At 47.8% G+C, this 20,572-nt stretch overlaps 1 protein-coding gene across 1 annotated transcript in view; it reads left to right on the top strand.

Annotated features, from left to right (window-relative positions):
* The window catches only part of EIF3B (eukaryotic translation initiation factor 3 subunit B), a 202,960-nt gene that overhangs the window by 90,814 nt on the left and 91,574 nt on the right, over window positions 1-20,572 (top strand). The window contains exon 5 of the mRNA XM_085629223.1: window positions 3,704-3,832. Coding sequence (XP_085485349.1) covers window positions 3,704-3,832 — 129 coding nt within the window. The remainder of the gene's footprint in view (window positions 1-3,703; window positions 3,833-20,572) is intronic.

Below are 20,572 nucleotides of genomic sequence, written 5' to 3'. Positions count from 1 at the left end.
GAGCTGTGTACTCAGTGTTGTGCACACCTGTGTCCCTGTTATTGATGTCGGGAGCCGAGTGTACAGTGCTGTGCACACCCGTGCCTCTGTTGTTGATGTCAGGAGCTCAGTGCACTGTCTTGTGCACATCGTCGGTTATGGATTTTCCCCTCACACAGCACTAAAACTCAACATCAATAGAAGTACTTACGACCAATTTCCTTCTCTCTTCCACGCACTCTAGAAATAGTTCTCATCTCCGGAACGTCTGGAAGGCGCATTGGGTCTGTGCCAAAAGGCAGGACAGCACCGTAGGCATACAACAGCACTGCTTTCGAGACTGTGTTAGCAGTGTGGCAGACAGTGCGCATTCTTACCGCCTCTTGTGAGCTGTGCACACTTGCTTTCCTCGGTGGCAGGCTGGTGACCTTGCTGGTCTTTGCGGTCGCTTGGCGCCCTCTGCTTTCAATCTGCGCGCATAGCGACAGCCATGCTACTCTAGAACAAGCCTCTCCCGCGCAGCTGCTGCCAGCCTCCCAGCACAGCGCGGCTTAGCTCTTATTAAACATTAACATGTGTGACGAGAATAATTCACCTGTGCGTTCATGCTGTAAGGTCACAGTTTATTTTAAAAATAGTAATGGATTTTATCTGTACATTACGGGAAAAGAAACGAGACGGCGTGCATCAACTGGTGAATCTATAGCTTCACACGATTGTACTAGTGAGAACATATATACAAAGGTATTTCGCATATTTACATTTTTTGGCACAGAGGTTGCAGATTTGCCCACTTCCCGGGATACCTGGTTCCAAGTCTGCTGCTCAGCTGCCAGACATCTGTTTCTTAAAACAGCATTTTGTGCTATCAGATTCCTTCTAATAACGAGTGGTGCGGGCGCGCCCCACAGCAAGCTATGTTGTTTCAATTATCGCGCCCGTGTCTGGGCACGATAATTGAAACCACATGGCGGCCGGTGCGCGTAATAGACACCAATAGGCTGTGGGCGGAGCAATGCGCCCGCCTTTGGCCAATTGTTTGCTGTCTTTTATAAAAAGACGCATGCAAAGGCCAATAACCTGGCCCAAAAGGAAAAGCACACGCACAAGCGTGTGCGATTCCTAGGGCCGTTTTCAAACCCCCTCCAAGAGGTCTCTTGCTGCGCGTGCAGTGCAACGCACTGCAACGCTAGGCGCGAGAACTAAAAATGAAAGATTGATCTAGAAGTGAACCTGATAAACCAGTTATCCTCTGCATTAAACTGCTATGCGTTGGCCATAAAGAGATTCCCGATATCCTTGAGGCTCAATCCACTGTGGTGAAGGCTACGACTACAGCCTTACCTTGATGTGTTTGGTCTTGGACATTTCCCAAGCTGCTGCTTTGATGTCTACCTATACCTTCACCAGGCATTACTGATAGGATTATCTGGTCGGCAGGGAGAGCCATTTTGTCTTTTTAGTTCTACTAGTGATACTCATGGTATAAGTGTACTTCGCAGACTCCTCTCCTTTTGTGGTAGGACTCCTTTGTTATTGTTTTAAAAGTTCTGGAATATGCAGGTAGCGGTAGCTGTACAAAAATTAAGTTGCTTACCTTTGGTAATGCTCCTCCAGGGGGTGGATTCACTAGCTACCTGCAGAACCCTCAATGCCTGCCTGCCTCCCCATTCTTTGGGATGGTCGTTTGGTAATTAACAAGGCTGCAAGCTAGAAGTGCTTACTGCCTGTAATAATTTTAACTTTGTCAAACAAGTGGCAAATCTCAGGGTGTGGAAGAAATAAGCTAAACTGGCATAGGAGTGGTTATTTATTTAAGCAGCTTTGTGTCTTCATGACTGGGGAAATTGACAAGATGAGGAATCTTTGGGTGGATAGAGTTTTCACCCCACAGAGCAAAAAAAAAAAAAGTAAGCAAATTATTCATTACTGCATTAAACAAGTATTGGCATAGCCAATAGGTCTCGCCTTTTGGACCTTCTAAGTGTTTAGCCATGCAACAGTTGGTGGTGTTGCACCAAGGATATTGTGCTGCATAACTAAATACTTATAAGGTCTCAAAAGCGAGACCTATTGGCTATGCCAATGCTTGTTTTAATTCACCTCGACTGCTTAGGAAGCACAGCAACGAGCAACATTTATTTGTTGTCTCTTGGTATTCGAGATCGTGATAAGCCTGTCCAGAATAAAGCCGCTTTTGACCACATTCATAAAGCATTTTAGTGAGCACCTCTTACTCAAGATTAAATTATACCCATCGTGGCAGTATGGTACAACTTTGAAACATTGTGTGATCGGGCCTTCAGTGAACAGGACATACATATTCCAATAAAATATTTGTTATTGCAGTAAGTGGATATAAAACCCATTTAACTGATGGCACTGTGTGCTTCTGATTGAGACAGTCTGATAAAAGCACATTAAGCTTCGATGCATTAGTTGGTTTTAGAAAGCCTGCCATGCCCACTGAGCAGACAGCGGAACAGCTATGCTTTCTGGCGCTCCATCTTTCCAGCTCCATGGTGCGCATGATCTCAAACTACCAAACCCAGAAAATATTTCACACATTTAAAAAGCCAGACAGTGTGACGGGACGTGCGTCAGCGTTTCCACCCCGCTGCGATGGGCTGCTGGGACACGGACGATAACCCGGAGAGATAGGTGGCCGTCGGCATCAGAGACTCGGAAGAGTGAGTTGAGCCATAAAACTGGTATGTGCAGCGAGGATGACACATGTCTGACTTTAATCAATGGCCTGCAAGCGATTGTGCAGAAAAAGAATTACTTTTGCAAAGGGATCACAATTTTCAGATACATGAAATTCTTGCTGGTGCTATTTTGGCGATAATAAACCGCAGTCAGTAAAATTGTCTTTGAATGTTTTACGGCAATGGTTTTATGGGCAGGCCATATGCACAATGGAGCATTTGTGTAGAACTGGGGTCCTTTCCATGTGGGCATTTCTTTTGATCTTGCTAGGAATGGTGCGCTCAACATTTCTGAAAATTTATAGCAACGAAAACCGAAAGCTGTAAAATCATTAGTAACAGGATACTGGATGTATCCTGAGGGCACCACTCAAAGGAATTTCAGTGGAGCACGGCAGGAAGTCCATGGACAGCCTTTACCTTGCGGGAGCGATAATTGCAAACAGATGGCGGCGCTGCTCGCTCCCGCAAGGTAAATGCCACACTTGCTCGAGGGCTCTTGGGAACAGTGCAAAACATGCACGAGTTTCCCAAAAAGTCCTGAGCGATTCCTAGAGGTCCTCTCCTAAGCAGCACGTGCGCGCTGCGTAGGCGAGACCTAAAAACTAACAGGTGTGGCAGCAGTTTTTCTGGTTTGGGGTTAAAGTATTGAGAACTAAGCTTCCATTGCCAATCATTGTCTCTCCTGTGGCAAATAGTCCATGCTGAAAAAGAGCATATTTTTTTTTCGTCGTATATGGGACCGTTTGAACTGAAATTGTGCTTTTGAACCCAGCAATCGTGGTCTCTGTGCCAAAGGTTAACATAGACATTTCTGGGGCTTAAGATGCAGACAATTTAAGCAGTTCATCTTTAAATTTGACTTCTCTGCTAAAAGGATATTTTCTATAGTATAATAATACAAGCACACAACCTTTTCATACCTTGCACTTTTTACTGATTGCTGTAATTAGTCTCTGATCAAAATATGAAACTGGCCAGTTGTTTACAAGATGTCTTGTATGCCTTGATTGCAGGGAAATCTGACCTATTGGTTGGAGGATGCGGACTGTAGGGATCAGTACAGTGTGATTTTTGAGTCTGGAGACCGTACCTCCATCTTCTGGAACGATGCCAAGGAACCAGCTCTAATTGAGGAGAGAGCGGTAAGTTTATGTAAAGTATCTACTTGTTCATTATTGCAATGTTTCTTCATTTCACAGGCGGTGTGCCTTTCATAAATATGGGTATTTTAAGAGCCTTTTAAACATTTGTATCTGAACGTCTTAATAGAGCTGTTGCCACCTAAAACTATATTGGCATGACATTGAACGTAGAGTTTTGACAGAAGAGAATTGACAATTTTCCAATATTTAACTTTGAGCTTAACATACAAACACTATTTTATCTCAAAGGTTACATGTATAGCCCTGCATGCTGTGTGAAGGGGTGACTAGTTGCCATTTAGGGTACAGAATATGCATCTCCAGACGGACTCTTCAGAGGACACCCATTCAGTTACAAGTCAAGACTTGTGGGGTGGCCTTTGTGCTTTAGCTTACAGACATGTTTCCCAGTTTTAAACTTTTCTTGCCACTACAGTAAAACTCCCAGTATGACTGAAGCTAGATATGGAATAATTTTATTGTCGAAGTTCTACACATGTAATCATTTTAAGTGGAAAACTATCCAAGTTTTGCCCTCTGCATTAGGAATTTCGAACCCCAAAGTTCATTCCATTTCAGATTCGGACTGGCACATAATTTACAGATAGTTGAGTTTAGTTTTCATTGGTGTACCAAACAATGCACTATATTTGCTGACAATAAAAAACAATCAAAACAAGATCAGTTATAGTAACATAATTATAATTATCTTTCAGTCCAGTGGGTGCACTACATTTTTTTACAGACTGTGTCATTGTTCCAACTGTAACACATTACTCGCTGAAAAAGAGCTTTGACGCCTTGTTTGGGTTAGTAAGCGCTATATAAATGCAATTATAATACAAAACATTATATTTCTAATAAACTCATCATCTTTATAGCCTAGTGTGGATCTGGGACGCTTTTTGCTTTCTTCCTTTACTAACCGAATCATTTTTTTTCTTGATTGCTTGTCCACTTGTTAATTATTCACATACATTGCCTATGGGTAGTTCTCCTACCCACTTAGATCACACTCTACTGTTGCCACGTGCACCAACTGCTTGATCCGTAACAAATTTTCAAAAGCCCTTTATTTCCAACTCATGGCTACCAACATATGCTGCATTCTAATTAATTCTGTTTGGTGTATCCTTCTTGGCAGTCTAGAAGCGTGCTGATTTGTCTTATATCTACTTTTAAGGTTACAAATTAAGGGCTACAGATCAGCGCCTTTCCCCACCACTGATCAACATTTACATACTCTTGTAGATTTAAGTACGGGTGCAGTACAAGATGCGCTTCCAAATGTATGCAGACGATGCCCAATTTTAAATTACCTAAAGAACATAGGTTAACCACGAATATATTACTAAATACCATGATCCTCATGCCATTGAATGATGGAGACGTATAGTAGTTTAAGGTATTACGACACCCAAATACTGCTGTTTGAATTAACCTTAAGCCAGTGGCTGCTCATGATTACATCAGAGCATTACAAATGCTCCTAGTATCCTTTTAGCCTGCCATTTACATGTTTTCAGTGCTGGGGTGAAGTATCATGAAATGGCTTACTGATGCTAATTACAGAAGCCACCCCCCTGTTATGCTACAGTTAGGAACTCTTTTTGCATGGTTGCCCCCACATTTTGCTAAACTGCTGATGTACTTTGACTAAGTGTACCCTGGGCTCCTGCCAAACCAGTACCCAGGGCCCATGTTCTTTCCCTAAACTGCATTGAAGACAAAACCATATTGGCACTCTTTGGCCACAGGGCAGTCCCTTGTAAATGGTACCGCAGGTACTGTGGCAAGGGAAGACCCCTCAAGGCTTCAGCATTTATTGTGCCGCCCTTGGAGGCCCTGTAACACCCCACCCCCCCCTTTTTTTATTTTGCAGGATGCGTGTTTGGTGCAGAACAAGGTGAAGAATCGACATGGCACACATCCCTGTGTACCATGCCTACAACCCACTGCCGTGGCATAGTTCAGCCACATCTCTAGCTGGGTGCTCTGTACCAGTGGTGATGGTACAGGTGCATGAGCCCTGTACCCCTCCAGTGTCTAAGCCAATTCTTATACAGTAATGCCATTAAGAGTATATGGTGCAGGGAGTTTGTCATTACAAACTCAACAGCACCATAATGGCTTTACCGAAAACCGGGAAATTTGGTGTCAAACTTCTCAGCTCATTAATCCCACAATGATGCCAGTGTTGGATTTAATGAAAAAATCACACAGAAGGCATCTTAAAGATGCCCCCTGAAAAACGACCAAACACTAGTGTCCAGGCTGAGTGGTTGCTTACCAGATGCCACCACCAGACATGTTTCTGGACCCCTGGGTCGAGAGCCTGCTTCTCTCGGGGGTCTGAAACAATGCACATCCTGGGACCAGGTGCCCAGCCTCCTCCCCCAGGATGGGCAGGGTCCACGAAGGGTAAGCTTCAAAGGCTTGCCGCGTTTGTGAGCTTCCCCAGGCCTTTTGCTGCTTCCATCAAATGGCCGCCACCGGTTCTAACCCACACTTTTGGGAGGGAGAATATTCGTGAAAACCAAGTGAGGAAGGGAGGTGTGCCTACCTTTGTCAACCCCACTCCTCAGGTGGGGGAGGCGAGGTGAAGCACAACTCAGTCCCCGCCATCTTGCTGATGGGGGGGGACCCAGCCAACCAGATTGAGGCATATTCCCCCTCCCACTGGAGAGTGGCATAATAAGGGGTTACCCACCCCAAGGAAGGGACCCAATGGTCCCAACCTTTACTTGCCTGTAACACCCCTAAATCTGGTATTTAGGGGCACCCCTGAACCTTGCCTCCTCTGACAAGAAATGACCAAGGAATAAAGGACCGAACAGCCATGCTGAAGCTAAGAAGAGGACGACACCCACTGACTTGGCTCCATCCCTACCGGCCTGTCCCCACCTTGAACCTGCTGGAGCAAAACTCTGGTGTGTGCCGCAGTCGGCAACCCCGAGGACCTGCCCTGCCTTACATAGAAAAGACTTAGTCTACCGTGAACACCGGATTTGTTCACCCACAGACTGTGGCTCTGGCCAAATCCGCGAGTCTTCACCAGTCTCCCAAGGCCAGAGTTCGAGTGGCCTAACACCACAAGGAGGTCTACCCGGTGATCCTGACCTGAGAACTGGTTATCTGACCAGCCATGATATTTCCAGCGAAGCTTGCAGCCTCTTTCTGGAGGATCCCCCTGACTGCGACCGGAGCTGGTTAGAGAAACCAGAGGCCTAAAGACACCCCTACACCTCACAAATGGAGAGTAAGGTGCTATCTACTTTTACCTCTGCCTACTTTTGGGGTTTCACTGAACTCTGTGCACTATACCTCATTTTGGTATAGTAAATACAGAGACCGCTTCCTACAGGAATCTTTAATATAGGATCTTATCAAAAGGAATTCAATGAACCAAAACAAGGGCAATTTCTTAGGACTCAAACTCCAGAATGTTCCTGTGGGCCTAAAGTTCAGGTTTTAAGATTAGTCTTTAGTTGAGTGCTTGAACTATAAATCCCATTATATCCTAAGTGATTTATATTTTGGCAGACAGGCTATCCGTCACCGTTGTGATGTAGTAGCCCTTCCACCGAGATTTAAAATCTGGCCCTCTGTTAGGAGGTCTTGGGCTTAGTTGATTGGGGAGAGGGGGGGGGGATGGGGGGAGGGGGGTTGGTCGGTGACCAGGTAGTGCATTTTTATACATGTCAGGAAGTAGGATCTGCTTTCATGGTTACCCCCCACTTTTTGCTTTGTGTCAGTGTGTTTATGACCTAGTCTGCTGGGATCCTGCTAATTAGGACCACAGTAACTGTGCTTTCTCCCCTAAATTGACATGGCAAGTACTTTGGTACCTCTACAGTTGGCTATTGATGTACCCTTGTAAGTCTCTAGTATTTGGTACTAACGTACCTAGGGCATTGATACACCACTTAAATTGTGACTACAGCCCTGTCATTGCAGCCTGTGTAAGTTGGTGCTTGCACCTCTCATGACAGACGTTTCCTTATATGTGCGGTCACTACACCTAAAAAATAAGTCACCCACATGGCAGACTCTTCAGTCTTAAGGGCAGGGTGCTTGGTTAGAAATGTGAGGGTGCCCCTGCATGAACAGGACACCCCTACAAACCTCTGAGTCGATTCACAAGGCCTTGTAAGTGAGGTCAGCCATTTTTAGACATATAGTGGACATCAGTCATTACGAGATGTCTAACTATAAAGTGGCTTCACCGAACGCGGCCATGTTTGGTATCAAACATGTTTGAAACATACCCCAACACAGATTTCAATGTTGGAAGTATGATTCCCATTTACTGGGAGGGGGAGGGCGTTAGGGGAACCCCGGTACTTCCGGTAACAGCCTTTCAGGGTCTGTCAGCAAGCTAGGTTTGCTTCTGGCCACAGACCATATTGTTGCTCCTGCTTCTGAGCCACGCTCGAGCACAGGAAGGTTGAACAATAGGTTTCCTGTCACAGGGATGTGTGACCATCTCCCAGACAGGACTTAGTGTATTGGGCTGGGGCGCTTGTCAGTGCCACTAGACTGCCTTGAAGGGCACATTTGATGCCCTCCATGCATACTCCAGTTTGAACCAGTTCAAGAGCCCTTGGTTCCTGCTCTGGTGTGAAACTGGACAATGGTCATGGGTGTATCCTTCCCTCTGTCCAGTTCCTCGTCTGGGAGGGACCCTAGAGTCACTCCAAGCCTTTCCTTAGAGTAGTTAAGGGCTCACCTGTGGGTGGGACCTCATATTCGTCGTGATACAAGACTCAACCCTGAAACTACGTCACTCTTCAATTGTCTGGACACTTGGAGTTCATTGGTCTTCGACTGGAACTGAGACTGCAGCAAGGAAGACTCCTGCTGCTCCTGGTCTTGCTCTTCTTCAAGTCTTCCTCATCATCTGTGCTTCATCCAGGTTCTTCAACATACCTGTGGGTATCAAGAACACCTGATGATATCTCCATTGGAATGGAGCAGTCACTCACCTGCAGAGCTGACCCGTTTGCTGCTCCTGTCATCCTACGGACTTCGCTAGGCCAAACCCTGTGCACTGAGCCGGCTTGCCTTTACCAAGTCATGCTGGATCTGCATTCCAGAGATCTTCAGGCTATGAGCAGCTCCAGCACCTCATCCCTCGAAGATCAGCGTCCTCACTGCATCCTCTGCACTATGGGCCTCCATCTTTGTTGAGCTGCTAGAGGTCCTCTTGCGACTCATGTGCCTTCGACTTGTGGGTCCTCCTGAGTCTTCTCTTGCTTCAGTGGACTCCCCTGCTTGCTTGGGGCCTGCTCTGACTCTCCCACTGGGACCTTGCTGATCCCAGCGGTTGCTTCTTTTTGTCTACCACGCCAGTTGGGGCTACCAAGGCTTGTTGGTGCTCCCGCCAGACACCGACCATCCAGACACTGTAATCCGATGTGGGTAAGCTTATGAACGGCTCCTGGTCTTCCTCAGCGTCGTCTGGTCCTCCAAAGGGTTTCTTCGGGGTCCTCCGGGAAGGGTCCTTCTTTAAAACTGCAACTATAACTTCTCGTTGACTTTCGTTGGGCAAGCCGCTGTGTTTCCACGGCACACAGCCTCCATGGGTTTCCTGGGTACTTACCTTGGGTGGTTCCTTGTGTCCCTGGCTCCTCTGGGTCTTCTGGACCAAATCCTGTTCTCCTTTGCAGTTCGCGTTCCACTTTCTTAATATATGGTTTGGTCTCCCCTTGAAGACCAGTGTATATTTGTGCTACTTGCATGATTTTTGCTAAGTATTCTTGTGTATTGTGTTCATATCTCCTGGTAGGAGTTATACCAATGTGTTAATGATAGTGTGTGTAATCGATAAGACCTATTTTTTATAAAGACAGGGTGTTATCTTTTCATCTGACCTGCACTACATAATAAAGTTGGTAAAACAAGCAGCTTTTACCCTCCTTCCAGATAAGCCCGAGAGCTGCTCTCCACAGCTGCCACTCTCAGAGCTTTCAACTGGTATAAAAGACCACTAAAATCACCATAAGGGTTGTCTGGATAAGTGCAAGGTGCATCACTCAAATAAGTGTGCACCACATACTTAGCCAGCTTCCTACAATACATATTACAGATGTTCGAGGCATGTGGGCTGCTGAATTCATATCTGTGCATAGATCGCCGCCTAGTGTTGGGTCCGGATGTTTGCACGTTGTTGTCCTGGAAGAGTCTTCGAAGTTTCCTGGGATAGGTGACTCCTCCCCTGGACCACATTGCGCATGGGCATCCTCTCCATCCTCAGATTGTTTTTTTCCGCCATTGGGTTCGGATGTGCTTATCTTGACTCAAGTTAGGAAAAACTTTTTCCAGGCCAAAAGGCCTTTAGTTCGCGTCGGTACTGTTCCTGATCGGTATCGATAGTATCTTGTTAGTTTACTAACTTCCAGAACCAACTTTTTCGCATTTTACACAACCATCGACCCGTCATCGACGATGGAATCGAGGACACCATTCAAGCGGTGTCCTGTATGCAATGCGAAATATCCCCATATCGACGTCCATCCGGTGTGCAACAAATGCCTTTCACCGGATCACGACGAATCTACATGTATGGCCTGTGCCCGATTCCGATCCAAGAAGACTCTCCGGAATCGACGAGCAGCGAGACTCGAAGCGCAGCAAGCGGCACCGGCCAACATCTTCAGCGCCGAAGATGTCGATGACGTGGAGAACCTACCCTCCAGCCCCGCTTCCGAGCACGACTCCGGATCGGAAGACGTCGAAGAACGACTCTTTTCCAGAGATGAAGCCGACACCGAGGTAGGAGACTACAATGAGGCCTTAGGGGCCGAAGAGAGTAGCTCCGGTGACGAGCAAGGCCTACCCGTACAGACTGAGGATATCCCAGTGCGCCAGTCTATGGCTCCGGTCGAGGTATCACCTTCGGGCCTTACCCAAGACCTATCCCGCAGTTCTTCGGCCCCGCCCTCTGGCCCGGCCTCGGACATTCAGCGGCAGCCATTACTACCCAAAACGGCTGGTTTCCCTTCAACGAAACCGAAACCGAAAGCTGTATTGGTTCACCAGAAACCGAAAGTGAAGCTGGTCGGATCGAGGCCCACCACACCTTCGACGCCAGCAAAACCCGTCGGCACCGACCGCACCAAACGAGACTTCGGTGCCGAGCTTGCAGCAGCCGACGTCGGCGCCGACACACGGAAAAAGACCTTCGGTGCCACCAAACCTACTCGGCTCCCGGCACCGACACAATCGGCTCCGACCCCAAAGGTCAAACTGCCTGCTGCGTCTCACACCGCTTCGACAGCACCACCAAAGGCACACTCATCAGCGACGTCGACGGCCATTACCGCCCCTCGGCTCGATGACTCACCGGCGCCGAAGAAGTCCACGCCCGCCTCTACGGAACCGGTCGGCGCAAAAGACTCTGACGCTCCAGGTGCGGCCCGTTGCTGCGCAACGCACCAAACACAAAGCAGTCCTCCAGGACACGTCAGGCTCCGAGCCGATTAAAGCTCCAACAGCCTCTTCGGCACCGGCCAACATCACTTTTGGCCTGCCGCCATCCACGGCCCCAAAACTGTTCCAAATCAGAACACGAGTCACCCACACCACGTTCACGCCTGCCGAACGCTCTCCTGCGGGGACGTCTCCATCACATATCATCGACGCCGACACCGGCAGGATGATGCTCCACAAGAGGAGAATAACTTCCGAGCCAGCTTTGGACTCCTACCGGATCCCGCTTAAGAAAAAGCTGCCAGTGACTTCGGAACCAGTTCTATACGAACCTCTCCATTCCTCTTACCAAGATCCACAGTCCTTCTCTCCCACACACTCCGACAGACGTTTTGGAGGACTACATGGGTGACCACGTCCCCTACCCCGGAGAGATGGACCCTGAAGGCCAACAGGACCCTGACCAAGCTTGGGATGACCCTGTAGACTCGGGTGCACCTATGGATACACAGGACCCGCAACTCTATGGAGCAAAAACATCTCCCACAGAGGACACTGCCGCATTCAACGCCCTAATTGAACGGGCTGCGGCCAATCATGGTGTGCAACTCCACTCTGACACCGTCGAGGACGACTTTCTCATGGATACTTTCGCATCCTCAGAAAGGAATATAAAAACTCTACCCATGTTGAAGGGTGTCCTCAAACCAGCAAAGGACATCTTCAAAGAACCCACCAGGGCAAGAGTAATAAACCCCAGGATCGACAAGAAATACAGGTCGGCGCCTGGGGACCCTACCTACATTAGAGGCCAGTTACCTCTGGATTCCATTGTAGTTGCGAATGCTCGCAAACGGGCACACTCGCAAACAACAGGTGATGCTCCTCCCCCGGACAAAGAGTCCAAGGTGCTAGAGACCTCCGGTAAACGGGTTGCGGCCCAGGCAGCTAACATATGGCGCATTGCCAATACTCAAGCGCTCCTCGCTCGCTACGATCGAGCACACTACGACACATTAGAACAATTACTCCAACATCTCCCTGACCAATTCAAAGAAGGTGCAGAAATCCTCCTCAGGGAGGGACAACTCCTCACAAACGCATCCATTAAGTGTGCACTGGATGGCGCGGATACAGCTGCCAGAGCCATAAACACTAGCGTCATGTTGCGACGCCACGCCTGGTTGCGAATCTCCGGATTCAAACCGGAGGTACAAAATAACATCCTCAACCAGCCTGTCAACCCCGACTACTTATTCGGGCCGGAGGTTGACACCACCCTAGAGAAAATAAAAAAGGACACAGACACTGCAAAGTCCATGGGGGCTCTCCAAACGCAGTCCTTTCGGAGCGGCTCCTTTCGTCGCCCCGGAAATAGAGGAGCAGGTAGAGGACAGGGGTCACAGCAAACCTACAACAAGGGCAACACACAAAGCACCTACGATGAAAACACCCGAGGTGGATATCGTGGCTCCAGCACAAAGGGCAGAGGACGCGGGTACGGCAACACCAGGTCCTCCCCCAAGAACAAACAGTGACGCCCTCTCCCTTCCTCCCAACCACATAACACCTGTCGGGGGAAGGCTACAAAAGTTCCTGTCCACGTGGAACTCCATCACCACGGACAGGTGGGTCAAAGATATTGTCAAATACGGTTACTGCCTAGAATTAACCTCAACTCCACCCACAATACCTCCAAAACACCGTCCTATGTCCTCAGAGCACTTAACGCTCTTACAGCAGGAGGTGCTAAGTATGCTACTAAAAGGCGCAATAGAGGTCGTACCCGTCCACGAGCAAGGTACGGGGGTGTACTCCCTGTACTTTTTAATACCAAAAAAGGACGGGTCACTCAGACCTATATTAGACCTGAGACCCCTGAACCGCTACATTCTCTCCGAGCATTTTCACATGCTCACTTTACAGCAAGTCCTCCCGCTGCTCAAGCAGGGAGACTTCCTGGCCACGCTGGACCTCAAAGATGCGTATTTCCACATACCCATTCACCCCTCACACAAAAAATACCTCAGGTTCACTGTTCAGGGGCAGCACTACCAATTCAAAGTCCTTCCCTTCGGCGTGACAACAGCACCCAGGGTTTTCACAAAGTGCCTAGCTACTGTGGCGGCACATCTACGGAGGCAGCACATACACGTCTACCCTTACCTGGACGACTGGCTCGTTCAAGCAAAGTCAGCCCAGCAATGTGCCAGCCACATGTCCCGCACCATTCACCTCCTTCACAGTCTGGGGTTCTCACTAAATTACCCAAAATCCCATCTCCAACCCGCACACGTACAACAGTACCTAGGTGCGACTATAGACACTCTGGCGGCCACAGCTCAGCCAAATTTAGTGAGAATCAACAGCATGCAAATGCTGATTTCCAAGTTCAAACCACAACCCTCCCTTCCCGCGCGAGTGTTCATGCAGTTGATAGGCATGATGGCCTCCTGCATTTTCATAGTCCCACACGCGAGACTACATATGCGCCTGCTTCAGGAGTGCTTAGCACGTCAGTGGAATCAGGCTCAAGGACAGTTGAAAGACCTAGTGTTGGTGAGCGGTCGGGCATACAACTCTCTGCATTGGTGGAATCCACAAAACCTTTGCAAGGGCCGACCGTTCCAAGAGCCTGTTCCACAAATAATACTGACAGCGGACGCGTCTCTCCAGGGATGGGGAGCTCATGTACTCAACTACACAGTGCAGGGACTATGGACAACACAACAGAAGAAGATGCACATCAACCTTCTGGAATTGATGGCAATCTTCCTGGCTATGAAAGCATTCAAAGTACACTTGTGCAACAAAGTCGTGTTGATCCGGACGGACAACATGACCGCCATGTACTACATACAGAAGCAGGGAGGAACACACTCTCCACAGTTGTCTCATCTGGCTCAGAGCATGTGGAAGTGGGCCATTCAGAGGAACATGTTCCTCATGGCAGAACACCTCCCCGGCAAGGACAACCAGATGGCGGATCTGCTCAGCAGACACAGCCACCAGATGCACGAGTGGGAGTTACACCCATCAGTACTCCAACCGTACTTTCAGCAATGGGGTCATCCAGAGATAGACCTATTCGCCACAAGCGAAAACGCAAAATGACAAAGCTTTGCCGCCAGGTTCCCACATCCGCAGTCGCAGGGCAATGCGATATGGATGAACTGGTCCGGCAGATTTGCGTACGCTTTTCCCCCAGCACCACTGATACCGCTGGTGGCACGCAAACTCAGACAACACTCACTGACACTCGTCCTGGTTGCTCCAACGTGGGCACGCCAGCCATGGTACACCACCTTTCTCGAACTTTCCGTGGTGCCGCATCAAAGGCTGCGGATCAAACCCGCGCATATGACGTAGAACCATGGAGAGATTCAGCACCCAGATCCGCAACAGCTGAACCTGGCAATCTGGCTCCTGAAGTCCTAGAGTTTGGCTACCTAAACCTGCCACCTGACTGTATGGACATCATTAAGGAGGCCAGGAGACCCACTACCAGAGCTTGCTGTGCAGCCAAATGGAAAAGGTTTGTCATTTATTGCAATAATAATGACATTAACCCGCTAGACGCATCCATCCAAAACATAATTTGTTACCTCTTACACCTATACCGATGCAATCTGGCGTACACCTCTATACGTGTCCATTTGACCGCAATATCAGCCTATCTGCAGACCAGGCAGCACCTCTCTCTATTCAGAGTGCCTGCCATCAAAGCATTCCTGGAAGGACTCAAACGAGTCATTCCACCAAGCCACCCACCGGCTCCAATGTGGAACCTCAACTTGGTCCTCACACGCCTGATGGGGCCACCCTTTGAACCTCTACACTCATGCGAGATTCAATTCCTTACCTGGAAAGTAGCTTTCCTAGTAGCGATCACTTCCTTAAGAAGAGTTAGTGAACTCCAGGCACTAACCGTTCAAGAGCCATTTATACAGGTTCACGCCAACAGGGTCGTACTACGTACCAACCCCAAATTCATGCCCAAGGTGATATCGCAGTTCCACATGAATCAAACTATTGAACTGCCTGTTTTCTTTCAAAACCCACAGACTGTCGCAGAAAGAGCACTCCATACACTAGATGTAAAGAGGGCCCTCATGTACTATATCGACAGGACTAAAGTCTTTAGGAAAACAAAACAGCTTTTCGTTGCCTTTGCCCCACACCACAAAGGTAACGCTATCTCCAAAGCAGGTATAGCCAGATGGATCGTTAAATGTATTCAAATTTGCTATCAAAAGGCTAAACGCACATTAACGATTCCCCCACGAGCCCACTCAACACATAAGTTAGGGGCCTCCATGGCTTTCCTAGGAAACATACCTTTGCATGATATATGTAGAGCAGCCACCTGGTCCACTACACATACATTTACCAAACACTATTGTGTAGATGTGCAATCAAAACAGCAGGCAGCTGTAGGACAGGCTGTTCTCAAAACTCTTTTTCAGACCGCTGCAGCTGGCACTGGTAGCCGCCGCTAATAGAGGGCACTGCTATGTATTCTATGCACAGATATGAATTCAGCAGCCCACATGCCTCGAACTGATTATGCTACTTACCAGTATGCATCTGTTCTTGGCATGTAGGGCTGCTGACATTCATATCGCCCTCCCTCCTCCCCGGCGCCTGTAGCAGCTGCAGCTCTCAGAATTACTGTAAGCATGGTCATCACTTTCTGTATTTACTCCATCACTGCCACAATGGCGAAAAACAATCTGAGGATGGAGAGGATGCCCATGCGCACTGTGGTCCAGGGGAGGAGTCACCTATCCCAGGATACTTCGAAGACTCTTCCAGGACAACAACGTGCAAACATCCGGACCCAACACTAGGCGGCGATCTATGCACAGATATGAATGTCAGCAGCCCTACATGCCAAGAACAGATGCATACTGGTAAGTATCATAATCAATCTCTGTCAAAGAAGAAAGACACACTCCCAGGCAAGCTTTTAGCATAGAAGCATTTGGCGTTGATGAACCCACTACCAAACTGTTCATCGATTAGACCTTCAATGTTGAGATATTCCTCCTTGCATTGTTAGATAGCATGCTGTTTCTCATAGTAGGTTATGGTTTGCAGATTCAAAATCCTCTTACACGCCTACTTTACCAACTAGTTCTCAAGCAAGGTTGTCACCCATTGACTAGATCACAACCTTTGAGAGTGTTTGGCTGAGAGATATGGCAAAATTAAACCAGTTGAATTTCTTCAGACTTGTCTCTCTGTAATAGTGGGAACTCTGTAGCCTCACTCAACTCATAGCCCTCTGTAATGATTGGCATATGGATTTGGTGAACTGGCTTCAGACAAATTCTTTTTTTTCTCGTTGAACAAAATTGTGAAGCCAAAACTGCTTAAATAAAATACATACTGTCACAGAAGGATCTAATATCTCTTCATCAAAAGCCCAAACCTGACTTGATAGTGCCTGCAGTAAGAGAAAAACATGCTTTTTGTCCCAGGACATCTGTTCCTTCTGACAGAGAGAGCAAATTCATAGAAGTAGTAGGGAGTAAAGTCTGTGGCAAGGTGGTGACTGCTTTCAAGTTGACCAGAACTTTGGTGCTTCGGAAGGTATGACAGAGAGCTTTGAGAGAGACTGCAAGGCTTTGCTGATGACCGAAACGCATACTGACATTCTTGGATATTGTGCGTGAAGGGCTTTTAGTTTCCAGTCATCTCATCAGCTTCATAGACTCAGTAAGCCTATCAATTTCTGTGTTCTGCCACTGTATCTCTCCGAAGTGACCTTGGTGACTATGCCTCACTTTCCTAAAACTGGATGCGCATTTGAAGACCATGAACCTTCCTTTCACTGACTATATTCTATTCAAAACTCTCCTGGAATGAGACTGACGCACTCAAGCTGTAGACCTTGAGGAAAAGAAAATGTGTTTCAGGTCTCAATAGTGGTGCTCGACTGTTGCTACCAGCCAAAGCAGATATTTGATGGTTTAATCCCATCTTTGGTCCTATCCTAAGACCCTAGGTCAACAGCAACAACAGTTGACATACTACAGATTATCTACCCGAAACAGACGAAAGGAGCAGCATTCTTCCTCTTCATGAGAGACGGGCCCATTCTGGACTGTAACTGCTCCACTGTCCTAGTAGGAGGGAGTATATCGTACCATTCAAAAGTGGCAAGGTGTTGACTGCAACAAGTCGGTTTTACAAATTATTCAAAGTATATTTTTTACCTCTCAGGAAAAAAAAACACAGTTGTGTGGGTTCATAGTGGGCAAACTGATTTTTCACTGTTCAGGGTTCTGTAGTTTGGTCTGAAATCAGCATTGTGGACTTTTCCCAATAGCACTGCAGTGATGGTGGCGTTTTTTCACAGTTTGTCTACAATTTTTCAGGAAAGTCTCCTTATTGACAAGATTCCTTCTCAAACTACTGGCCAGATGAAAGAATTTGAGAAGACTGATCTAGTTTCTTCCTTGGTGGTGATACAAGATGTTGAATCTACCATTTTGACTGCCTTCCATCTCAAATCATCATGGCAGGTGCCTTCCTGTATGGATGGAAAGGCCATCTTCAGAGTTTGATGGGCAGGGTTTGTAGTCCAATAAGGACACCTATGTCTTATCAGTGTGTTTAATTTGACAGCATTCCATGTAGCTTTTATGGCTTTTCTACTTTCTCTGACAACAAATCATTCTAATTTTAGATGGGCAATGTGACCGGAGTGCACTAGCTCAACAAACTAGGGGGTTCCACATCCTATTCTCTTTCTCTTGAGGCCTCCACAATCTGAATTGGCTCTTGGCTATGCTCCTGTGTAAGCATTTTGTCTTCTGGGTTTATGAAATTCTCAGGGAGACAGCAGATTTGTTCTAGAAAAAGATAAATAGGTTCTGGACGATGAAGGCATTTTCTCGAATTATGGTCTTTCTCAAATAGTTGTTTAACCTTCAGAGTGTGGTTACCGGGATCACTAGGCAATTCCTTTTTTTATAGTCTGGCCAAATTTATCTTTGCTTTTCCACAAAAAACACAGATTCTACCAATCCTAATGAAATTGAGTTATGCCACCGTGAAGGTGACTCATTGCTCCCTATTGGTCAAAACAGTGTGGGTTTCCAAAACGTCTTTCCCTGTTCTTAACCCCTTCGGTGCTCATGACGGAACGGTTCCGTCATGAGCCACGGTTGAGCTGTGCTCATGACGGAACCGTTCCGTCATGACCACGCCCGCACAAGATTCCGTCAGCACAGCGGCGGAATTTGCGCAGCATGGAAGGGGTTAAGCTCCCACAGTAATCTTACATGAAAACAAAATTGCTGATCAGGATGCGTGGGACAATTTAAAGGAAAGGACGTGCAAGTTCTCATGGACAACACAGCTGCCATGTGGTATTGCAACAGACAAGGCAGATTGGGGTCCTGTGTCAAGAGGTGCTGGGCCTCTGGAGTGGAATAGTGTCAGGGCATCTCCTTAATCTTGAATCACCTGGCGGGATCTTTAAATGTCAGGATGGACGAGATCAGCTGGCGATGCCTGGTGGATCACCAACAGCAGTTGCATCCCAATGTGATGCAGGACATCGGACAGTGGGGAAAGCACTGGTTGGATATTTTCACCACCGTCTAATGTGTAGTGTCAAAACTTCTGCACTATGGAGTATCCAAAAACACACTATGGGAGATTTAGTCAGGCTACAGTGGAGCATGAGACTTCTGTAAACCTTTCCACTCATGCCAGAGTTCTGAAAATCATCTGGTACGACCAGGCCAAAATCATCCTCGCGGCTTCAGATTGGACAGGCGTGTGTGGTACCCAGATCTATTGAGCCTGAGCATCTGTCCTTTGCTCCGCTTCAGGAGGATCTATCGCAGCAGAAGGATAGGGTTCTGCACCTGAACCTGTTCAATCTACACCTCCATGCATGGTGAGTAAGCGGTTGTAGTTGACAGTGGTCGATCTACCTACAGAGGTAGATATCACCTTCCTGGCCAGGCACCCCTCTTCAAAATGTATTTAGGCAGGGCGCTGCAACAAATTTGCAGTGCTGGTCCCTGCAGCACAGATCTATTACAAGCCAAGCTGTTAGCGGTTTTGTTCTGTTTTTGCGCAGCAACGGTTTGCAGTGAGTACCATTAAAAGTAATTTGGTTGCCATTTCAGGGGTTTACATTTGCCGGACCCGCTGTCTTTCTTTAATCACCTGTTGTAATGCAGTTTATTAAAGGTTTGACACGTTCCCTTCTAAACCTTTAGTGATGTTACAGTGGGATCTTAATTTGATCCAACATTTTTCATGTTTACCCCTAAGAGCACGGATGTTCATTGGACCTACTGACTTTCAAAACCATCTTCCTCATTGCGATCATTACGGCTCATTGCGTGAGCGATCTCTAGGCTCTCTGGGTGTAGCTGCCTTGTACCTCATTTGTTCTGGATAAACTAGTGCTCATGATAAGGGCAGCCTTTTTATCTAAAGTCATGATACCTTTTCATGTTTGGCAATCCATTGCCCTTTCCTTGTTTTCTCCGCTTTTCCTGTTGAAAGAGGAGGAGACACTCCATCAGCTGGAGCCCAGACGAGCTTTAAGCTGTCACATCGATCGTGCAAAAGAGTATTGGGTGGACAGTAAGCTTTTTGTTGGTTCCTGGGGCAAAGAAAGTGAGGGTCTCAGAAAAGGATTGGACATAGTCCTTGGTATTAAGATCTGCTACCCATTGGCAAAGAACCAGCCTCCTGCTTTAGTATCTGTTTTTAGGGTGTGGAATGTGCTGTTAAAAGTATCCAAGGGGGGCAGAGCTTGCCGAGGCCCAAGATTGCCGCGTTCTGAGAACGTTACGCAGGCCATCGAGAGACTGTCCTAAGGTATCCTTACATCCGAGCTGACAACAATCTGCCCATTCCTCGCCGCTTAAAGCACTTGCACAGCACTCTTGGCTGGAGTCACTGTCGACCCGTGCAGTGCGCCTTGAGCGAGTGGAAGCGCTGCGGACGTGCGAGGCCTGTTGCGGCCTAATAGTGAGACCTAACACCGGCAACTGCGGGACTGCGGAACTAACTGCTGCCTGGATGCTGACATCCTGGCCCGGTGGCTGCCATCAAGAAGGTTGAGTGCCTGGCCTCTGGTGCGATTCCGGAGGTCGCTGCCGCCTTATCACTTTAAGCGAAGTGAGAGCGGCAGTGCCCGGCACGGGGGAGCTGATCCGGAGTCGCGCTGCCAAGTCCTGAACGGGCCGATCACCCGGTTGTATGGCATCTGGGTGCGCCGCATGCTGCCTACTGCTGTGAGAGCTCACTATCCTCTGTCTATGGAGCGAGGAG

Source organism: Triturus cristatus, chromosome 10 (genome assembly GCF_964204655.1).
Source record: "Triturus cristatus chromosome 10, aTriCri1.1, whole genome shotgun sequence".
In the NCBI taxonomy this organism is placed as follows: domain Eukaryota; kingdom Metazoa; phylum Chordata; class Amphibia; order Caudata; family Salamandridae; genus Triturus; species Triturus cristatus.
The sequence above is the reverse complement of the archived record's forward strand: the minus strand, read 5'-3'. Positions and strand labels throughout refer to the sequence as shown.